Source organism: Bos indicus, chromosome 15 (assembly GCF_029378745.1).
Source record: "Bos indicus isolate NIAB-ARS_2022 breed Sahiwal x Tharparkar chromosome 15, NIAB-ARS_B.indTharparkar_mat_pri_1.0, whole genome shotgun sequence".
NCBI classification, from domain to species: Eukaryota; Metazoa; Chordata; class Mammalia; order Artiodactyla; family Bovidae; genus Bos; species Bos indicus.
Window position 1 is genome coordinate 55,923,100 of NC_091774.1, and position 22,026 is coordinate 55,945,125.

General features: G+C 37.5%; 1 protein-coding gene and 1 pseudogene across 3 annotated transcripts in view; one reads left to right on the forward strand and one right to left on the reverse strand.

Annotated features, from left to right (window-relative positions):
* The window catches only part of UVRAG (UV radiation resistance associated), a 328,846-nt gene that overhangs the window by 242,674 nt on the left and 64,146 nt on the right, over positions 1-22,026 (forward strand). For all 3 annotated transcript variants that reach the window (XM_070803925.1, XM_019975249.2, XM_070803924.1), the window contains one exon: positions 4,797-4,875. In XM_070803925.1, coding sequence (XP_070660026.1) covers positions 4,797-4,875 — 79 coding nt within the window. The remainder of the gene's footprint in view (positions 1-4,796; positions 4,876-22,026) is intronic.
* Positions 1,399-1,795, reverse strand: LOC109568756 (U6 snRNA-associated Sm-like protein LSm4 pseudogene; annotated as a pseudogene).

Below are 22,026 nucleotides of genomic sequence, written 5' to 3' on the forward strand. Positions count from 1 at the left end.
CACATACATAGGAATCTGTTTTTCTCACATTTCATTTGCTGACACTTCAGTAGGTCTTCTTTGCAGGCTTAGCTGATGCCTATCATGATGACCCTATTTCATTATACTCTTGAAATATATTCTCAGTTCTGGAAGGAAATGTGAAGTTATAGTCAATATATTTAGTTTGGCATATTCAGAACTACAGGATCTTGGAGATGAATGAGATATTTTATCTCATCAAGTGCAGTGGGTCATCCAGTGTTTGATTCCCCCCTGTGTTAATTTCTAGGGCTGCTGTAACAAATTATCACAGACTTGGTGACTTAAAGTAGCAGATATTTATTCTCTCATAGTTCTGGAGGCCAGAAGTCTGAAATCAGGGCACAGAAAGCTCTAGGGGAGACTCTTTCCTTGCCTTCTCCAGCTTCTGGCTCCAGGCATTCCTGGGCCTGTAACTGTGTAACTCACATCTCTGCCTCCGTCTTCATATGACCGTCTCCTTTTCTCTATGTCCCTCCTCTGTATGTCCCTTAGAAGGACAGTTACTGGATTTAGGGCCCAAGTGGATAATCAAAGATACTCTAATCCCAAGATTTTTACCCTTTTTCCAAATAATGTTGCATTCACAGGTTGTGGGTTTCCAGATACGGACATGTTTGGCAGCCACCATTCAGCCACCCCAGGCCTCTGAATGCATAGTTAGTATTTTTTGTAGCTGTATTTGTTTTTGTTTTTATTTTTATTACACAGAAGGAGAGAGGAAGCAAAGGGACAGGGCCCAACATCGTCCCTCACAGCAGCCTCTGAGGCAAAGGTTTGCCTGGGTTAATTTTGAAAAGGCAGTTTTGGGGTTTGTGTTCAAGAAATTCTCTGGTCTGTCAGTCTCAATGCAAACAGCTTAAAATAAAAACCTCCCAGCTGTTCACCACGCAGGCATATACCACAAAATACAAAACAAACCTGTTTGGAAAATGCCTGACCTTAAAACAAGAGTGAGGCCTTAAAGATGCATTAAATACAGATTCTTCCAGAAATCAAGTTAGGCTATAACTTCACAAAACCAGAAGCACAGAATAACATTTCTGTGCTTAATAAAAGTCACTCAGTCATGTCTGACTCTTTGACACCCCAAGGACTATACAGTCCATGTAATTCTTCAGGACAGAATACTGAAGTGGGGAGCCCTTCCCTTCTCCAGGGGATCTTCCCAACCCAGGGGTTGAATCCAGGTCTCCTGCATTGCAGGAGGACGTGAGCCACAAGGGAAGCCCATCTGTAGAACTCCTAGCTAACAAAAGAGGAGGAAGATCACAGATGACAGGTTGGGGGTCCACTCACAACACCTGCCTCTTTTTGTTCTAAAAAGACTCATAACCTGGAGAGTAGAAAAGCAGCCTTGGGGGTGGGAGCAGAAGCTCAGTGATGGTGGCTCAGTCTCCGGAGAACAGAGAGTTGGCTCACTGTTTGCCTGCCTCTCTGCTTTTCCGGCTGATCTCTGCCAGTGCCTGGGATCCCGCCTCGCCCAGCGGCCCCCTTGCCAGGGCCCTTCTGCTGCTGAAGCCACTGCTGCCACAGCCCTTGGCACCACCTCCCCCTTGATCATGTCGATGATCTCGTCAGGGAGTTGACGGTGCTGCTGTGGATACAGCACTCAGGCACCCACCATAATTTGTCCCTGTTCCTGGACGTACACATCGCCTCACTGCAAGTTGATATCCATCCAGTTGTTGCAGCTCACCGGGTGCCCACTGTACATCTCCCCATTTTGGAGGTCCACCAACATTGGGTGGTTCTGAGCCACTTCCAGCAGCAACAAGGGGAACGTGGAGTCAGCAGGGACCAGGCTCCCTGGCCACTTCCACCAGAGCCGCTGCAGCTCATCATATGATTATTATTTGTTGCTCAGCCTCTAATTGCTGCCTCTACTCAAGATGGTTTAGGTTTTAACTAATTCTGTGGTGACATCGATTTTCCTGTAACTTTTTAACCATTTACTTTGGATTTTCCTGCTTGAAGCCATGAGAACAAACCAACCCCTATTCTCTCTGAAAGTCCTTCATTTGTCATCCATGAGACTTCTGTCCTCCAGGCTAAACACCACTGGTTCCTTCAACCATTTCTCTCAAAACTCCTATGTCTCTTGTTCTTCCAGTCATCCTGGGTATTCTTCTCTAAAGGACCCAGAGAAAGAATACTGAATATATAACTGAAGACCCAATGCTGAGGTCATATCTCTTCCACTAAGTAGGTGACTGAGGCAGGACAGTTTTTTTTAAATAACAAAATCACTGGACCACCCTACTTCACTGCATGCTTTATATAGTCAAATGAGATTATTAAAAAACCTGTAAGAAACATAACCTTTTAGAAAGGTTCCCAGTTATTTATCTGTATACTTGTAAAAAGAAATTTTAACTCCCAGAACCGAAAATAATAGTCAATGTAGTCTGAGCCAGTACAAAGTGGTTGACACTAGCATGTCCCCTGGTTATCTGCTCTGTTTCTGTTAATACAGCCTGGAAGCAAATTAGCTTTATGGTACTTATGTCATAATTCTCCATTCACACTGAAATTACTATGTACTAAAGAGTGCTAAGCCATCTTCACAGATAATCTATTCATTGCTTTCTGATTCACTGATTTTTGCCATGTAGAATCAGTGAATTTTTATACAACTTGGCAATATAATTTAAATTGAAAAAGAATTTAAAATTGTTCGTTTTAATTGCATTTTTTGTAAAGGTATAATAATAGAAAATATATAGTTGTTCCTCTAGTTATTTCATGTAATATTCCCTTAAGTGAGTTCTACTTGTGCTAAGAGCATTTTTCTTGTTGTACTTAAATGACCACATTCCTGTCTAAACCTGCAGTTTGCTAGTGAGATTCTCTATGTATATTGAATTAAAATGCCTTTGATTTGTATCTTATGTCCTGATGGTAATAGATTTTACCCTTTTAGATGGATTTCATTTTCCTGGATTGCTTGTTAGTAGGTCTATAAATCCATGTACTATGTGGTAGTTCAACATGACATGACCTTTTAAGAATTTGAAAGCAATATAAGATGTGAACTCTGTCCTAATAGTTGTTCTGTCTTAAAATTTCCCTATTTGAATCTTTGGCTCTACTCACTCTTTAGATTTGTTTTAATGGTACATGCACACCTTGGGGCTCTCTCTTTCTATGAAGAAATCCCAATGAAGTAATAATGTCAATGTTATAACATCCATTTTTCAGGATTTAGAGGCTTGGTTTTCAGTGTATGCTTAATTCAATTTATTTTCCAACATTTGAAACAGTTTCTGCATTTATAACTTGAAAGTGCAGATATATTGTGGGTTTGGAGAGCTGTGCAGATGGTCTACATGTAGTGATTTATAGAATAACAGCTATACAGTATAGAGCTTGAAGACTCTAGTAGATTTCTTCAAAATACCCCTGTGCTGGTATATCCTTTCAATTAGGTAGTTTCTTTGCAAGCTATTCCATACAAATTTGAATGATTCCCAGATACCCTGTAAAAGCCTGGTGTGTTACACTTTGCTTATCCTGACTTTGCTTTGCTATCATTTTGAATGCATTTCAATTTAGGGCCAAGCCATATGTCCTACTTTATTTTTTTATAGCTCCAATTAAATACAAAGCTACATCTTCTTGATGGGTGTATGAAGCATTTGGTGTTCCACTGCAGAACATAAAGACAGTTCATGACCTGGCTCGCTCCCCAGCGCCTATAATTTTATAGTGCAGCGAATTTACCTTTTGGACACTATGATATCAGCAACTTGAGAATTTAATATAAGGCTTTAAATTCTGTTTCCTTTCTTTTATTTTCCCTAGAAAACAATATATCCTTCAAGCATTATGGAATGTATCTTTTTCTCAGACAGTTAAACCACAATTGAAATTAAAACTATCTAGTAATTTATTTATTTCTGTAAGATTAAAATAATCATATATTGCAAAACTAAGGACAGTAAAGTTTCTTCTTGACCGTATTTAAGTTGTGATTGATCTGTCTGTAAAGAAATCTATTGCAGAGGTTAAAATGTATGATTTGTCTGGAGAATCAGGAAAAAATATGATAGAACATAGATACATGCTAACCTTTTCTTCTTCATTTGTAGGAGTGGAAAAAGGAAAATAGTGAAGGAAACTTACTCCCTAAAATAACTCCTCACCTATATAATGATCTATAGATCTCACGCCTTTGTCGCCTCAGTGAGTCAGGTTCAAATGGAAAGCTTTAGAAGAACACTATGGCATGAGTACATTGCCTTGAAGAAGTAACATCCAAATGGCACTCCATACACGTGTAAATGAATTTTTGATGAATTTTTGCTCACTGGTGCTGTTGATTTGACTAACCACCTCAGAAGAAACAGAAAGCTTATATATTGCTTTCAAGTGTGATTTTTTTTTTCTTAATTTAATAGAAGTTGAGGTGTCAGATCCAAAGAGTTAAAGGAAAAAAATTCTAGGATCTTAATCTTAGGGTGGTAAGTTTATACTACATAAATATGAGACATAGGGGCCTCAGCTCCTTGAGATTGGTGGATCACTATCTTATTTATTAGTCCCTTGTTGCAAGAGACTTACTCAATTCTTCCTTTGAAACAAAACTGCCATCATCCTGATCTGCCTAATGTTATGAAGATATTAAGATAATAGGTTGCAGTGACTGTGTAAGTAGCTTAGTCCAAATTTACAGATATTTATGCTGTATCCAAGACGCTTCCACCTTTGTCAACCACCTGGAGTTGCTTTAGTCCAATTTTGGAAAACTTCTGACCCTGCTTTACCTTTTTTAGGTTTCCATTATACCCAAAAGGAGGAGAGAAGTTGCAGTTTGATTACGGTGTGTATCTTCTGAACAAAAATATAGCACAGGTAAGTAACCCTTCTGTGCTCATCTCCTACTTGGCACATGGCAGCCTGCTTTCTTGGATTACTAACTCTCTTTATGAATAAGTTCTACAGTGTACTCTTTTTTTTAATTTTTTTTAATATAAATTTATTTATTTTAATTGGAGGCTAATTACTTTATAATATTGTATTGGTTTTGCCATACATCAAAATGAATCCGCCACAGGTGTACATGTGTTCCCCATCCTGATCCCCCCGCCCACCTCCCTCCCCATACCATCCCTCTGGGTCATCCCAGTGCACCAGCCCCAGGCATCCTGTATCCTGCATCAAACCTGGACTGGCGATTCGTTTCATATATGATATTATACGTGTTTCAATGCCATTCTCCCAAATCATCCCACCCTCTCCCTCTCCCACAGAATCCAAAAGACTGTTCTATACATCTGTGTCTCTTTTGCTGTCTCGCATACAGGGTTATCATTACCATCTTTCTAAATTCCATATACATGCATTAGTATACTGTATTGGCAGAGAAGGCAATGGCACCCTACTCCAGCAGTCTTGCCTGGGAAATCCCAAGGATGGAGGAGCCTGGTAGGCTACAGTCCATGGAGTCACTAAGAGTCAGACACGACTGAGTGACTTCACTTTCACTTTTCACTTTCATGCATTGGAGAAGGAAATGGCAACCCACTCCAGTGTTCTTGCCTGGAGAATCCCAAGGACAGAGGAGCCTGGTGGGCTGCCATCTATGGAGTCACACAGAGTCAGACACGACTGATGCGACTTAGCAGCAGCATACTGTGTTGGTGTTTTTCTTTCTGGTTTACTTCACTCTGTATAATAGGTTCCAGTTTCATCCACCTCATTAGAACTGATTCAAATGCATTCTTTTTAATGGCTGAGTAATACTCCATTGTGTATATGTACCACACCTTTCTTATCCATTCATCTGCTGATGGACATCTAGGTTGCTCCCTACAGTGTACTCTTTTATTTAACTAGTTACAATGATAATACACAGTTCTTTTTTGGCCACAGTATTTTTCTGTGCCATTATAAATACTACAGAGAAGCAGTGGGTACAAATTGGATTCCTCCTGCTACACTCAGAAGCCTTTTACTGAATTGTTACTTGCTAGTAGGTTGTAACTGAATGTGTGGGCTTTATAACCTCATGCCTCTGCAGCTTGACTGGTAATAGCTTTCTTCTCACATAACTTTCTTCTCTTAGACCACTTCTAGGAACTCATTTTGCATAGGGAGTTGTTTATGGAATAAAAGTTTAGTGACTTTGGCAAGTCCCTAACAGTCTCCTCACCTGTTATCCAAGGCCCCAAAGAAAAGTCCAAGCACATGGTCCTTGCAGCCCATCTTGGGTTTTTGTGGCTCTTCCAATGTCATACCCGTTCATATCTCACTTAATATCTTTCCATATGCCATAGAAAGGCTATCAGATGCTTGCGTTTGCATTTTCCTGAAACAAATATACCACATTTCCTTAGCACACATGGCTCTACTTCAAGAGGTAACATGCCATAAATTTTCTGATTGTAGAGTAAGATCAGCTTCAGTGCCTTGTTTTTATTCAGACATCCTTCCAGTTGGACTGTCACATGGAAGAGATCCCACTGTTTGGCTGTTATTTAAAGACATTATCAGCTGTATCCTCAGACCTTTCTTTTATATAGAAGCAATAAGTTTTATGATGTTTTTGTTTTTATGAGCTGAGTTGCATTTTATCCATATGATTCTAAAGACTCACTGAACGATTCCCATATTCATTTCTCGTGGATCTAGAATTATTCTTCCCTATGGTGTCTCCTTTGCCTTTCTTCCTGTCATCTAACTTCAGTTTAATGTTGTTTGTTTTTTTTAATTTGGTTTTTATTAGACTCTTAACTTTTCCAATACTGAATCAGATTTCTAGTTTTCAGTCATCGATTAATCATTTGCTTATAACCTCACACTCACACTGCTTTTACTGTTACTGCCATCCAACTCGTGTTCTTCATTCCAGACGCAAGCAGCCTTGCTCACAGCCTCTAGCCCATGACTCATCTTTCCATGTGCCATTCTTCCCACAACTGAAGCTTTCCCTCCCTCCAGTTTTGGCAGAAGAATATCTTGGTCTAAGAAACAGGACCTTAATTTCAAGTCTGTGTAGCTCACATGACTAATGACAGCTGTCATACCATAGAGAAGGTAGTGCTTAGATGAAAACTGTCAAGCAGTGGCCAGACTAAGGATGCATTAAGGGAGAAGAGATCTAAGTAAATTAGAGAGCACCTCCAGGGAAGTCAGCCAAGGTGGAAAAGAGCATGTGGACACTGGGGTCCAGAGTCTGGGAGTCAGGATGTCAGGAAGGTTGTCCTCATTTAGCAGAATTAAATTCTGATCTGAGTTCAGAGGTTCTTCTCTCTTTGCCCTCTTTTCTGTTTTTTGCCTTAAACGTGTAAGGCCTGAGTCAAGAGTCTTTTAGAAGTTTCCAGGTGAAACCTACTCCTAATTAAGGCTAGGGCTGAAATGCCTGGATTTCCTCATAAATCCCAGCTTCAAACACACACATGTGCACGCACACATGCACGCATGTACACACACACACACACTTAATTCTTCTCAGGTCCAATAGGAATGGCAAAGTGAGGTATAAAGGGGGTGCTAAGAACAGCCTCCTTTGAGAACAAGACCAAGAGGGAGGCTGACTAGGTGCAGTGGAAAACTGGGGACAGCCAGCCCTCTTCATCAGACTCTGTTCCAGCACTGTTTGGGCCTCACTTTAGAGCACTTCTAATTTTATCCTTAACTGAACTAAAGCCACAAGTATGCTGAGCTGGTTTTATTTCTCTGTTTAAAAAATGGATCATTTCTACTAATTTTGTATCTTCTACAACTTTATACTCTGAGATTCAGAGAGTAGTACATTTGTGTGTGTGTTTAATGGGTTAACCACTCTGATTCCATAGGGAGCAAGTATCTTGCTCTCTAGTGTTTTTTCATCACTGTTATGGCAGTTTTAAAAGGAGACGACAATAAACTTCTTATAAACAGACTTTCTTAGGTTTCATAGTTCATTCATGAGGCCTCTTCTGAACGTTTAGAAAGAAACTTTCAACAAATTTGTGACCTTCAACTTTTTTCACGTTAACGCCATTTTGTCTTTAGCCTTACTACTATCACTTCCTTACATTTCAGCTTTTAAGAATTCATAGAACCATAATTATTATGGCTCCTAACCAGGTATTATATTAATAAGATACTTCCAACTTGTGAAGGTTAATTTTATATATATATATACACACACATACATACATACACCAATTTTATGTTGTCAAAGGGGAGTTTGTCTTCTCAGCCAGTCTCACTTATACCCCATCTCTAGAGATGTGAACAAATCATACTATTAAAATGACCCCACCTCAGTAATTTATAAGCCACGTTGGTGGAGGTGGATGAAAGCACTGGCATGTGTTAAAGTGCCAGAGAAAAAGGAGTGAAGTCATTTAATACTGCATCCATAACTTGGTTGAGGGTTTGAATAGTCAATAGGACCTTTCATCACAACCAGAAGTAGTAGTAAAATCACTTTTTTTGGTAGAGGAAATGACAGAATATAGTAATATTTGTTACTTCAGTATTTGGGATCGTTCCAGCCCAAGTTTTGAAAGCCCAAGCTTAGAAAGACAGGCCTTCAAGTAGAAATCCTCAAGTGTTGTTTGAAGAGCTGAGAGGGTTGGTAAGGCCTGCCTGCCCTCTTCCTGTCACTGCTGTCTAAAGGGGTGTGTGTGTGCAGGGTTGGTGTTAAAAGTGAATAACGCAAAGTGCCTTGTTTTTAACACCATTTACTAATATTTTTCAAGTGCCAGCCCCTTTGGTTGGAAATAGTCTTCCCTCTTGGGCAGCCTTTAACACTATAGAAATGGACCTGGCAAAATTGAGGTACAGTGTAATTAACATGGTTTAAGAAACCAGCTCCTGCCATAATTGTCAGTAAGTTTATAAGGACATTATATTAGTATTTGTGTATAGCACAGTAGTTTGCTTTTAGTTCCCAGAGTAGTAAATCAAAAATTATAATATTTTTTGGAGAGCTTTACAGTCTATAATATACATATATATATTAATTATCCAAGTGACCCTTGTCATCACCCTGCACAGTGAAAAGGGCAGCATTTGATCCAGCATTTCCACTTTGGGGTATTTGTCCAAAGAAAATGAAAACACTAACCTGAAAATCTATTCCCCCTCATGTTTACTGCAGCATTATTTAAAATAGCTCCTCTGCCCATGGGATTCTCCAGGCAAGAATACTGGAATGGGTTGCCATGCCCTTCTCCAGGGTATCTTCCGAACCCAGGGATCAAACCTGGGTCTCCTGCATTGTGGACAGATTCTTTATCATCTGAGCCACCAGGGGAGCCCATTTAAAATAAGACATGGAAATTACTTGTGTCCATCAGTGGATGACTGGATAAAATGTGGTATGTGTACACACATTCACACACACACACTAGAATATTATTCAGCTATGAAAAGAAGGAAATCCTGCCATTTGCAACAACATGGATTGACCTTGAGGGTATTATGCTAAATGAAATAAATAGCATGTGATCTCACTTGTACATGAAATCTGAATTAACAACAACAACAAAAAAAGCCCAAATTCATAGATAAAAAGAACATATTATGTGGTGGTTGTCACAGGTGAGGGTAGGAAGTGGCAGAACTGGGTGAAGGTTGTCAAAAGCTACCAACTTGCAGTTATAAAGTCAGTCAGTCCTGGGGATGTAATGTATAATAGAGCATGTTGACTACAGTTGATACCATACTGTATATTTGAAAGTTGTTGGGAGGGCATATCTTAATAATTTTCACCACAGGGAAAAAAAAAGTTTGCTACTATGTGTGGTGATGGATGTTGACTTATTGCCGTGATCATTACACAATATATACATACACTGAATCACTGTGTTATATACCTGAAACTAATGTAATATTATATATCCCAATATATTATGGGAGGTGAACTAATAGATTAAATGTGGGAGACTGGAGAAAAGGAATAATCGAGAATGACTCCTAGGTTTTGTATGTGAGCAGCTAGACTATGAAAATGCTGTTTATTGAGATGGAGAAGGGTCCAGGAGTCAGGGTTTGGGAGAACCAAAAGTTCTACTTTGGAAATGTTTAACTTGAGTTGCCTTTTAGAAAGCCAAGTAGAGTCCTGAAGTAAGCAACAGGATATATGAGTCTGGAACTTAGGGTGGGAATTAGTACTAGATGTACAGATTTGGTCATCATCAATATAAAGGTGATGTCTAAATTCATGGTACCAGTGTGATCAACCAGGAAGAGAGTGCAGCGCTAGCTCCAAAGAGAGAGACAGGTACAGACAGAAGCGTACAGAGGGATTTAGCCCTGGGAATTCTGATTTAGAAGTTTAGAGGAAGATGAAACAGCAAAGACTGAGAGGAATGGCCAGTTGGATAGAGGGAAAACCAGGAGAAAGTAATAATTTGGTAACTAAGAGAATTTCTGGAAAGAAAGAGTAATCATCTATATGAAATCCTCCTATGAGATGAAGTATCCAGTGGACTTGGAAACATAGAAGTCATTGACAAGAGCATTTTCATTAGAGGAGTAGAAGAGTGAATAGGAAGTGAGGAAGTGACACTGATTGTAGAAAGCCCTTCTGAGGTGTTTTTTTGAAGTGAGATAGATGGGTTCATAATTGGAAAAGATTGTATGTTAAAGGGAGATTTTTTTATTTTCTTTTTTTTAATTTGGTTTTGGAGGGATGTGGAACCTTTTTGGTGTGTTTTCTTTTTTTAAGATGGGAAATATCAAGGCATATTTATATGGTAATGTGAGTGATCAAATGAAGACAGAAATTGCCAATACAAAATAAAGAAGGAATAGTTGAAGAAGTAATGTCAAGAATGTCCTTGATAAAGCAGTAAAAGTTTTATTGTATTAAATGTTGACCCTTGAGTACATATTTTTAAAATATTCTGTGTGATAGAAAGGGAAATAGGCATAAAACACTTGTACAATTGAGTTGCTAACTAAACTAGCTGATTTTTTTCATGGAGCAATATTTTGAAAGATTGTCTAATAAACAGCCAACTGTACAGACTTAGGTATTTGGCAGACATTGTTTTCAAAAATGAATGAGGTGAGCGTTTCAAAGGAAATTAACTGATGTTGAAATTCAAGATTTTGAATGAAAATAGTATGTTGGGAAACTTGCATTTGCCACCATAACATTGACAGCTTCCCATTTCTTAAAGATGTTTTTGGTGAAGTTGGTAGCAATACTTAACGGATGAGATTTTGAAATATTTTATAATAAACGTATAAGCTTTGAAAATCTATATAACTCAATGAGCCAGTATTTTCAAAATGACCAGTGTATGTTGCTCTGAAGTCATGGACAGGTGAAGATCTCTTCACAGTGCAAAAAGCCTAATGGATTTTATTTAACAGATGCAAAAAGTATATTGATAAGGCTTCAGATTCTATATTGCTGCTGCTGCTGCTGCTGCTAAGTCGCTTCAGTCGTGTCTGACTCTGTGCGACCCCACCAGGCCCCACCGTCCCTGGGAATCTCCAGGCAAGAACACTGGAGTGGGTTGCCATTTCCTCCTCCAATGGATGAAAGTGAAAAGTGAAAGTGAAGTCGCTCAGCCGTGTCCGACTCTTAGCGACCCCATGGACTGCAGCCTACCAGGCTCCTCTGCCCATGGGATTTTCCAGGCAAGAATACTGGAGTGGGGTGCCATTGCCTTCCTAACCTTTAAAAAACTACTACTTGTTAAGTATGGAGATAGTATCAGAGAAGAATATCTACAGTTGTCTGGAAAAGGCTGTTAAAATTCTCCTTTCTCGCCAAATTACATTTTCTCATGAAACAACATGTGGTAACAAAATGAATGCAGAAGGATATATGAGAATGCAGCTGTCTTCTGTTAAGGCAGGCATTGCAAGAGACTTGCAAAAATGTAACATGATGTCACTCATCTCACTAAATTTCTTTCTTTGAAATTATGCTTGTTTTTCATTAAAAGTGTTATTTATATTAACAAATAATTTATTTTATTAAAGTGAATTAATAAATATTTAAATGCTTTTTCAATTTTAACTTTTAATATAGTAAATATTTGTATATGGACCTATTTAAACAAAAGCTTTTGGAGGTCCTCAATTTTAAGAGAGTAAAGGGATCTTGAGAGCAAAAATGTTGAGAACCACTGTCCCAGAAACCTCAGTTGCTCATAGTCTGATAAACCAAGGCACATTTGTCAGTTCTCCAAGTGTAGAAACATTATATAAGAGACCTCAAATTTGGAATTCCAGTAATATGTGCAGTACAAGTCATCAGATCGGCAGCTCTCAGTGGATTCTCCTCTGTTGCTTTTGCTTTTGGGTTTTCTTAAAGCCAGGCTTCTTCTCTTCTTTCTTGAATGTCCAAGGAAACTTAAGAGTGTGGGTGTAGTTTACAAATACTAACCATAATATACACTTGTATTGACTTCAATGGTATTTGGTATACTTACACGTGTGATTCTCATTTCATACTCAGATCAGATCAGATCAGTCGCTCAGTCGTGTCCGACTCTTTGCGACCCCATGAATCGCAGCACGCCAGGCCTCCCTGTCCATCACCAACTCCCAGAGTTCACCCAGACTCACATCCATCGAGTCAGTGATGCCATCCAGCCATCTCATCCTCTCTCATCCCCTTCTCCTTCTGCCCCCAATCCTTCCCAGCATCAGTCTTTTCCAATGAGTCAACTGTTCGCATGAGGTGGCCAAAGTACTGGAGTTTCAGCTTTAGCATCATTCCTTCCAAAGAAATCCCAGGGCTGATCTCCTTCAGAATGGACTGGTTGGATCTCCTTGCAGTCCAAGGGACTCTCAAGAGTCTTCTCCAGCACCACAGTTCAAAAGCATCAATTCTTCGGTGCTCAGCCTTCTTCACAGTCCAACTCTCACATCCATACATGACCACAGGAAAAACCATAGCCTTGACTAGATGAACCTTTGTTGGCAAAGTAATGTCTCTGCTTTTGAATATGCTGTCTAGGTTGGTCATAACTTTCCTTACAAGGAGTAAGCATTTTTTAATTTCATGGCTGCAGTCACCATCTGCAGAGATTTTGGAACCCAGAAAAATAAAGTCTGACACTGTTTCCACTGTTTACCCATCTATTTCCCATGAAGTGATGGGACCGGATGCCATGATCTTCGTTTTCTGAATGTTGAGCTTTAAGCCAACTTTTTCACTCTCCACTTTCACTTTCATCAAGAGGCTTTTGAGTTCCTCTTCACTTTCTGCCATAAGGGTGGTGTCATCTGCATATCTGAGGTTATTGATATTTCTCCTGGCAATCTTGATTCCAGCTTGTATTTCTTCCAGTCCAGCGTTTCTCATGATGTACTCTGCATATAAGTTAAATAAGCAGGGTGACAATATACAGCCTTGACATACTCCTTTTCCTATTTGGAACCAGTCTGTTGTGCCATGTCCAGTTCTAACTGTTGCTTCCTGACCTGCATACAAATTTCTCAAGAGGCAGGTCAGGTGGTCTGGTATTCCCATCTCTTTCAGAATTTTCCACAGTTTATTGTGACCCACACAGTCAAAGGCTTTGTCATAGTCAATAAAGCAGAAATAGATGTTTTTCTGGAACTCTCTTGCTTTTTCCATGATATAGCAGATGTTGGCAATTTGATCTCTGGTTCCTCTTCCTTTTCTAAAACCAGCTTGAACATCAGGAAATTCACGGTTCACATATTGCTGAAGCCTGGCTTGGAGAATTTCATACTCTGTGAAGTACATTGACCAGGTCTATCTTTAAGAAACTGACAAACAGAATTCAAGATCAAATCTTCTGAGGACAGATCTAACAATAGCCCGCTTTGTTTCTTCTTCTTTTTTCCTTTTTAATGTGGGCCTTATAACAATCTATGAGGTGAATAAGACATGGACAGTTATCTGCCTTTTACATATAAGACCCCTGAGATCAGGAATTCAGTAGAAGAACTAGGATTAGATCCTGGAGATTTCATGACCTCTCTTCTTTCTATCCTATTAACTCTCTTTTTTCTCAGTTTACTTTTAAGACTTCATAGAAAGTAAAAGTAGCTTCTCCTTCCAAAAACAGTTGGAAATTTCTGTTCTGCCAGGGACATAGTCTTTCTGTAAGACCTGACTACTCATGGGGCCCACAGTGCAGAGCTATTTAGAAGGGATCGGTGCCAGTTTATCCAGCGGCTTAAATTCACGTCTCTTTCTTTAACATACAGTTCAATGTATATGACACATGAGGAGAAAATGCTTTTTTATTTTCTTAATTCTTCTTGGAATTAAGAATTTAAATTCCAAGAATATTTTAATAGTCAAAATACCACCCACCCCCCCACCCCCTGCCACTGCCTACAAAATTGCCAGTAACAGAGTAGAAACTTTTTAAGTCCTGTATCTTAAAAAATAAACAACAATTTACTGAGATACAATTCACAAACCATACAACTGACCCATTTAAAATACAATTCAATGTCTTTTTTTTAAAAAAATTCAACTAATTATGCAACTATCACCACAGTCAGTTTTAGAATGTTTTCGTTGCCCGTAAAGAAACCCTGTACTCATTTGTAGTCACACCCTGTTCCTGTAAGACTTCCAACCCTAGGCAGCCACCATTCTACTTCTGTGTCTCTTCTGAACATTTCATGGAATAGAATAAAATATGTGGTCTTTGTGACTGGTTTCTTTCCCTTAGGATAGGTTTACAGTTCATCCATGTTGTAGCATGCATCAGTCTTTGCTTTTTATTAACAAATCATTTTGGCAGTTCAAAGATGTATATGGATATACCACATTTTATTCATCCATTCATCAGTTGATAGGCGTTCGGATTGTTTATAGTTTGGAGCTATTATAATAATGCTACTATGAGTCCGCATGTACAAGTTTTCTGTGGGGACATGTTTAGAGTGGAGTTGCTGAGCCATATGGTAACTATGTTTAACATTTTGAGTAACTGCTAGACTGTGTGCTAAAAGCAATTACACCATTTTACATATCCACCATCGATGTATTAAAATTCCAATTTCTGTCACTTTTATTACAGCCTCCTACTGGGTATAAAGTGGTATCTAATTGTGGTTTTGATTTGAATTTCCTTAAAAGCTAATGATGTTGAGCATCTTTTCACGTGCTCATTGGACATTTGTATATCTTCTTTGGAGACATGTCTGTTTAAACCCTTTGCCCATTTTTAAATTGGGTAATTTGTCTTTATTCTTGAGTTTAAGAGATCTTTATATAATTTAAATAAAAGTCCCTTCTCAGATGTATGATTTGCAACTATTTTCTTCCATTCTGTAGGTTGTCTTTTTCACTCTGTTGATAGTGTCTGTCGAAATACAGACATCTTTAGTTTCAGTGAAGTCCAGTTTTATCTACTTTTTCTTTTCTTGCTTATGCTTTTGATGTCATTTCCAAGAAACCTTAGCCCAAGTACTTTCAGGTTTTCTTCTGTGTTGTTTCAACTTGTGCATTTAGGTCTGTGGTCCATCTTGAATTAATTTTTTTGTGTAGTGTAAGGAAGGGGTCTAACTTCATTCTTTTCCATGTGAATATTCATTTAGCCCAGAAAAATTTGTTGAAAAGACTACTCGTACCCATTGAATTATCTTGGCACCTTTGTTGAAAATTAATTAACTATAAGGACTTATATCTGAACTCTAAATTCTATTTCAATAATCTATATGTCTGTCCTTTAGATTTATATGTATACCTGTGGCAGATTCATTTTGATATTTGGCAAAACTAACACAATTATGTAAAGTTTAAAAATAAAAATAAAATTAGGAAAAAAAAAATAATACATTCCAATTGTAGAAATTTTTTAAAGTATGAAAGAAGATAGAAGAGCAGAATTTTTAAAATAGTCTACAGCTTACATGTACCTTCATTTCAGACTTTTTTGTCTTTTCCTTTATAGTTGGGATAGCGTTATATATAGTGCTCAACATCTTTTTCCTTTGTTGACACAAGCATTTTGCCAAACCATTAAAAGCTCTCTCAGTATTTTTAATATGTAATATTAGGGGATCTTCCCGACCCAGGGATCGAACCCAGGTCTCCCGCATTGCAGGCAGACTCTCTAACCTCTGAGCCACCAGGGAAGCCCTGTGTGCATAGTGTGCATATTATAATATATAATTCATTTAACTGTTCCTCTAATCTTGGACATTTGTTCTTCCCTGTTTTTCTTTTCTTAAATATTAAGTTACCCTATTAGCACTTAAAGGTGTCTTACATATACATATATGGTCTTGTAGAGTGATGTTTTCAGTTATAATAGATTACAGTAAGGTCGATATTAAAACTCTTTATTGTGACAGAAATCCTATCTCTTAAGATTTTCCTTGGGCTTGACATTGTTTCATGTAAATCAGTTCAGACTTAAGCTTCATACTGCTGTGGACAAAGCAGATTTTCAGTCATATCCTCAGTTTGAAAGATGATAATGATGAACTCTACTCGTAAGTGTTCCTTGGTGGGCTTTGTTTCTTTTTAATAGTAGAACCATCACATTTTCATGTTATGTATGTAGTATCAATCACATATCTGAATGAGCTGTGCAAGGCCTATGAGAGGCTGATTTTATCCCCAAGATGTTTATATTCAGGAAGAAAAATATGCACACTATGTAAACCGTACAAAGCATGCAGATCCCTGTCAGAGGAGGAGTTCTTGTCCAAGTGTGGTTCTGGCTCAGCGGGGAGAGCCCCGCACACGTGGATGTGTGTTCCACTGAGCGGGTGAACTTGGGCATGCCCCTCCACTCCCTTCTCTCTGTAGAGACTGGGCGCGTCCCATAGGATCGTTGCAGGGACAAGAAACAGTGAGGGTTAAGTTTGTAGCTCAGGCATCATCTACAGAAAGGGGACACGATAAATAGCAGCTACCATTTTCTGTTCTTTGTGTTGTCATTATTCTTGTTAGGCTGCTACAGAACGGGAACGCTTCAGTAGAAAGATGCGGCACCTGAACTGGAAATTCAAGGAAGGAAGCCTCTGGCTAGTGAGAGGGGAGGAGGGGCAGAGGTGCAAAGGAAGGCTGTTTAAGGTGTATCAAGGCCAACCTGGCTGGAATAGGTCACCTGACTAGTGGGGAAGGAAAGGTGTTTTTGGTTGACCACGCTCAGCCCTAGCACCATACTGTTACCAGTTGTTGTACTGGGAACTGAAACTGGTCCGTGTGAGCTCCCTAGGCATGTGTAGTAAATACTTATTGAAAGAATGAGTGGTGAATGCATCAACTAGGAGATTGTTCTTTCCTCCTTAAGACTGACAGGTAATGAACTTATTTCTATTTAAATATGTGTGTATTTAAATATATATTTAAATATATCTTGACTTATCGCTAAATGGAAGCTTTACTTGAAGTAGAAAGTGTATATAGTTTTTTCAGAAGCTCCATTCTGTATTTAAGGGATCACATACTACCTTTATATACTTGCAAGTGATTGATTAAAAGTTCTTGTATTAATTTTTTTAAAGAATCATGTTGACAACCAGTTTACTAAACATTTTTAATGATGTATTGACTTTGATCACTGAACTTTGAAATGCTGAGAGTGATAAATTAACAAGATAAAATAATTTGCTTTTTCATCAGTTGGACATTTTCTCGTATTTTAAACCGAAACTAGAAACCCAATGCCAAAAATATCCAAATGAGAAATAAAACAGTTTTAACTTGTACTCATATAGCTTACTTTACTTATATTACCTCTTTTGTCCTTTATAAAGGCCTAAATTGTTAGTATTATTATCTGCATTTTACATTTAGATAAACTGAGTCTCTGAATAGCAAGCAAAGAAATTCAGACCCTAATCATCTGACTTGTAAGTTCAGGGGATCGTACTTGCTGCCTTTCTTTTATCAGACAGAAAGAAACATTAAATGACAGGCTTCCCTTTTGTCTGAGGCCACCTAAGAGCCAAGTATAAGTTTAGCACTTCATTTGGTTTAACATCTTTTATACCTTCTATCTCCTCTTTTGTCCTAGTTACTAAAAATTCACTTTAGCTCCTTATTTTGCATATTTTAATATTTTAAGCAGGTAAATTATTTTCTTTAATTAAAGAAATAGATTGCTTATTCAGTAATGATGTGAGCCTTTTCCAAGACACCACTATGAGTGACATTGTTGCTGGGAGAAAAATATTTAAAGAATGAACTTCAGTTGAAATACATAATGCTTAGTTCAGAGAAGGTAGAATATAAATTGTAACTATTTTTTATGGCTAAGCCTCATGAAATGAATTACGAGAAATAATATATATGAAAAGTGAATTTGGTCTGATTTTAGTTGGCATCAAAAAGACCAGCGTAGCTTAGGTTTAAGCTTTTTAAAGAAAAGAACTTCAAAAAATCGTTATATATAAATTTTGGTATCTACTAGAGAAAAGCATTTTAAAATATGCTGATTTGGGTTTCCAGGGAGGATAAAATTAGTACCCTAATTAGTGTAAATTTACCAAGGGAAAGGTCAAAATCCTAGAATGAAATGAATAAAGTGCAGCATAGTTGAATATTTAAGAGCAAGTACTATGGATTTAGATTACAAAGTTCAAATGCCCATTTATCACTTTAGCTATATGATTTTAGATAAGTTACTTAATCTCTCTGTGTTTCAGTGTCTTTATCTGTAAAATAGGGATAATAATACCTACAATTATAATTCCCATCTCTTAGAGTTGTTATAAAGTTGTAAAAAAGTTGTATATAAAGTTGTTTTAAAGCATTTAGAATAGTGCCCGAAACACATTTTAGAATAGTGCCTGAAACAGGGTAAGTAGTAAAAAAAAAAAAAAAAGTGCTTGCAAAATAAATAAAATGCAAAGTGCAGTGTAACCTTGTGACCAAGAAATTCCAGGCTCCACAAATACGAAATGAAGTGAAGCTGTATGGCAGTGGATTACAAGCTAAATGCAAGTTAAAAAGTAAAAGGGTAGGGGAGTTGCCTTTTTAGCTGCACCAGTGAGAATACTGCTATAGGGAAGGAAAATTCAGATAATTTGTTCACTCTCAATGTAGTGAGCTTTTAGTTGTTTCAAGTTAAGGCAATACTTTTCCTTTTTTTTTTTTTCCAAAATAGAAGTAACTTTTCAAATCATACAAATGATTCAATCTCAGGATGAATTTATTTTTAAAATACAGAAAAGTATTAAGGAAAAAAATTAAACCACTTTTGATTCTATTACTCAGAGATAAGTATTATAGTATTTTGGTGATCAGCTTTCCAAACATCTATGCAAATATACATGCCTAAATGAAACAGGTAAAATTTCCATAAACAGTGTCACATTGTGCATTCTGTTGTATGTCTTACTTTTTTCATTCAGTATATTGTGAAGATAGTTTCATATTGATGAATACAGTTGTATAAGATCTTGTTGTCCACACTGCACTCTGTTTGTGGACATTAGCAGTAGATTTCCAAGATTTGCCTGTTATGAACCACATTATGGTGAGAGAAGCATCTATCTTCTTAGATATACCTGTGTTCAGTTATTCCCTTAAGTATCAAATTGCTAGGTCAAAGAATACATAAATTTTAAAGTTTGAGTTTTTTATCCTCTTGCCAATGTTGTTTGTTATTAATCTTTTTTAATATGAGAGAAGAAACATAATATCTCTACCTTTATTTGTAGCTCTGATTATTAGTGAATGTTACGTTCAGGCATTTCATATAACTTTTTAAATACTGGATTTGTTAAAAAAATTGGGGTTTTCCCATAAGATGGGTACAGGAAACCCAAATGAACTTTTTGGCCAACCCTATAAATATATATATTTCATTCATATAAATATATATGTATACATTTTCTGTTTAAAGTTCTTTGGTGAATCACCAATACCTTTTGATAAATATGGCTTGTAAAAAAAATTATGGGTAGACTGTAGAACTCCCAAAATAATATAAGAAAATAATACATAGGCCTTACAAGTGAGGGTGAGGAATTCACTGAGTCACAAATTTGTGTCAGTTTTTCTCTGTTTTAACCTTCTTTCTTCCCCCAGTCCTCTCTAGGAGTGTCAGTTCCCCTGCTGTATAAAAAGCAGTCCATGGCAGTTAGGACAAAGGCTGGACTGAAGACAGCTTTTAGAAGAAGCATTTAAAATCCCAGCTCCTGCTGTCGAACTCATTTCTTCACTGTTTTCCTCTCCTTGGCACTTCTCATCTGCTCTAACATACTTCTCTTCTTTCATCTGAGTCCTGTGACTGGTATAATGACTTCTATTTCCTCTCTTGGTGTTTCTGTGGCTCCAAGCATTGCTGGTTGATCACTTACTGTATATCAGGTGCTGGGTTGGGCATTGAGGAGGTAAGGGTGAATAGGACTCTATTCTTAAACCTGGTTTACCCTCTAGCCAGGGTGACATTACAGTGTATTACACTAACAGGAGAGTAGATGTGTGTGTAGATCTGTATATCCTGTTGGTGTATTACACTAGATAAATGTGTAAAGTTCTTTGGGAAATACAGTTGTTGTTTTTTTTCTTTTAATTATCACCTTCAAGCTTTTTGACTTAACCCCAACATGATCAGAAAGATTTTAAGATTCTCTAAGATATAATTTACAAGCGGCATATGTTGGTAATTTTGTTTATAGAAAATAAGCAGAGATTTACAGAGTACCATGCCATATAAATAATGGGTCAATGTAAGTCAAGTACAAGATGAATTTATAATAATGATGATAATACCACCATATATTTGAGTAGTGCTTTGTAGTTTTCCAAAGGGCTTTCACACAAACAGCTCATAATTGATCCTCACAATGTCTTCTCTGAAGTAGAGTTAATAAGAATTTTCAACTTTAAGAATTTCTTCTTAGGAACTCTATCATAAGGAAATAATTCTAACTTCCTGGAAACAGTTAAAAGACATTTATCATACTGAAAACAACTGTCTAGGGGTAAGTTAGATAAACTGAGAAACATCCATAGTCATTAAAACTTTTATGAAGATTAGATAATACCAAAGGATTCATTTGTTATTAGTGAAGAAAGGAGGATAGAGAGTTGAATACATATAACACAATTACAATTATTAAAATAAAAACTTTAAAGATACCAAACATTTACCCTTTCTGGAGGGGTAAGAAAACTGCCCAGATGTATGCTAAAATTGTGTTACATGCTTATCTTATGGGAGTGTTGCTACTTGATAATTGTGGTGTTGTCTAAGGTTTAACCCTAGTCTCAGTGTCCTTATTTATATAATGGGGCTCACAAAACTCAACAGAACATGGTCTTTGACTTGTTTTTCTAAACAGCTTTAAAACATTTTTGTGTCCCCACTGTGTTCACATGTATAGATGATGGTTATATCTCTTTCTTTCCAGACTGCTTTGCAAGGCAGTTTAGTGTCTTAGGAAGAGCTCTAGTATGCTAACCTCTAAGCAAAGAATCGCCTCCCAGTTATATTAGGCAAGTCTCTTAATCTTTATAAGCTTTAGATTCTTTTATTAATAAAATAAGGAAGTTGAAATAAATAACCTCTTCATTTCATCTGGAAATTCTTTGATTCCTCCCAATCTTGTTTTGAGCACATGCATGATTTAAAAAAAAAAAAGCACAATAAATTAGTTAGGTAGAGGTGATGAGAATGTAAACTGATAAAATCATTTTAGAAAACACTTTGGCATTTTCCAGTGAAACTGAAGACATACATATGAGAATGTTTTTGACATCACTGTTCATAATAGCTGAAGACTGGAAATGAGTTGAAAATCTGTCACCAATATGTTTACCCTTAATCATGATATATTTCTATGATGGAGTACTGTGCAGGCTTGAAATCATAATTATATGCAGTAATAAGGATGAATTTCACAAACCTAATGTTGAGAGACCCCATGAACAGTATGAAAAGGCAAAAAGATAGGACACTGAAAGATGGACTTCCCAGGTCAGTAGGTGCCCAAATTGCTACTGGAGATCAGTGGAGAAATAACTGCAGGAAGAATGAAGAGACAGAGCCAAAGCAAAAACAACACCCCGCTGTGGATGTGACTGGTGATAGAAGCAAGGTCCGATGCTGTAAAGAGCAATATTGCATAGGAACCTGGAATGTCAGGTCC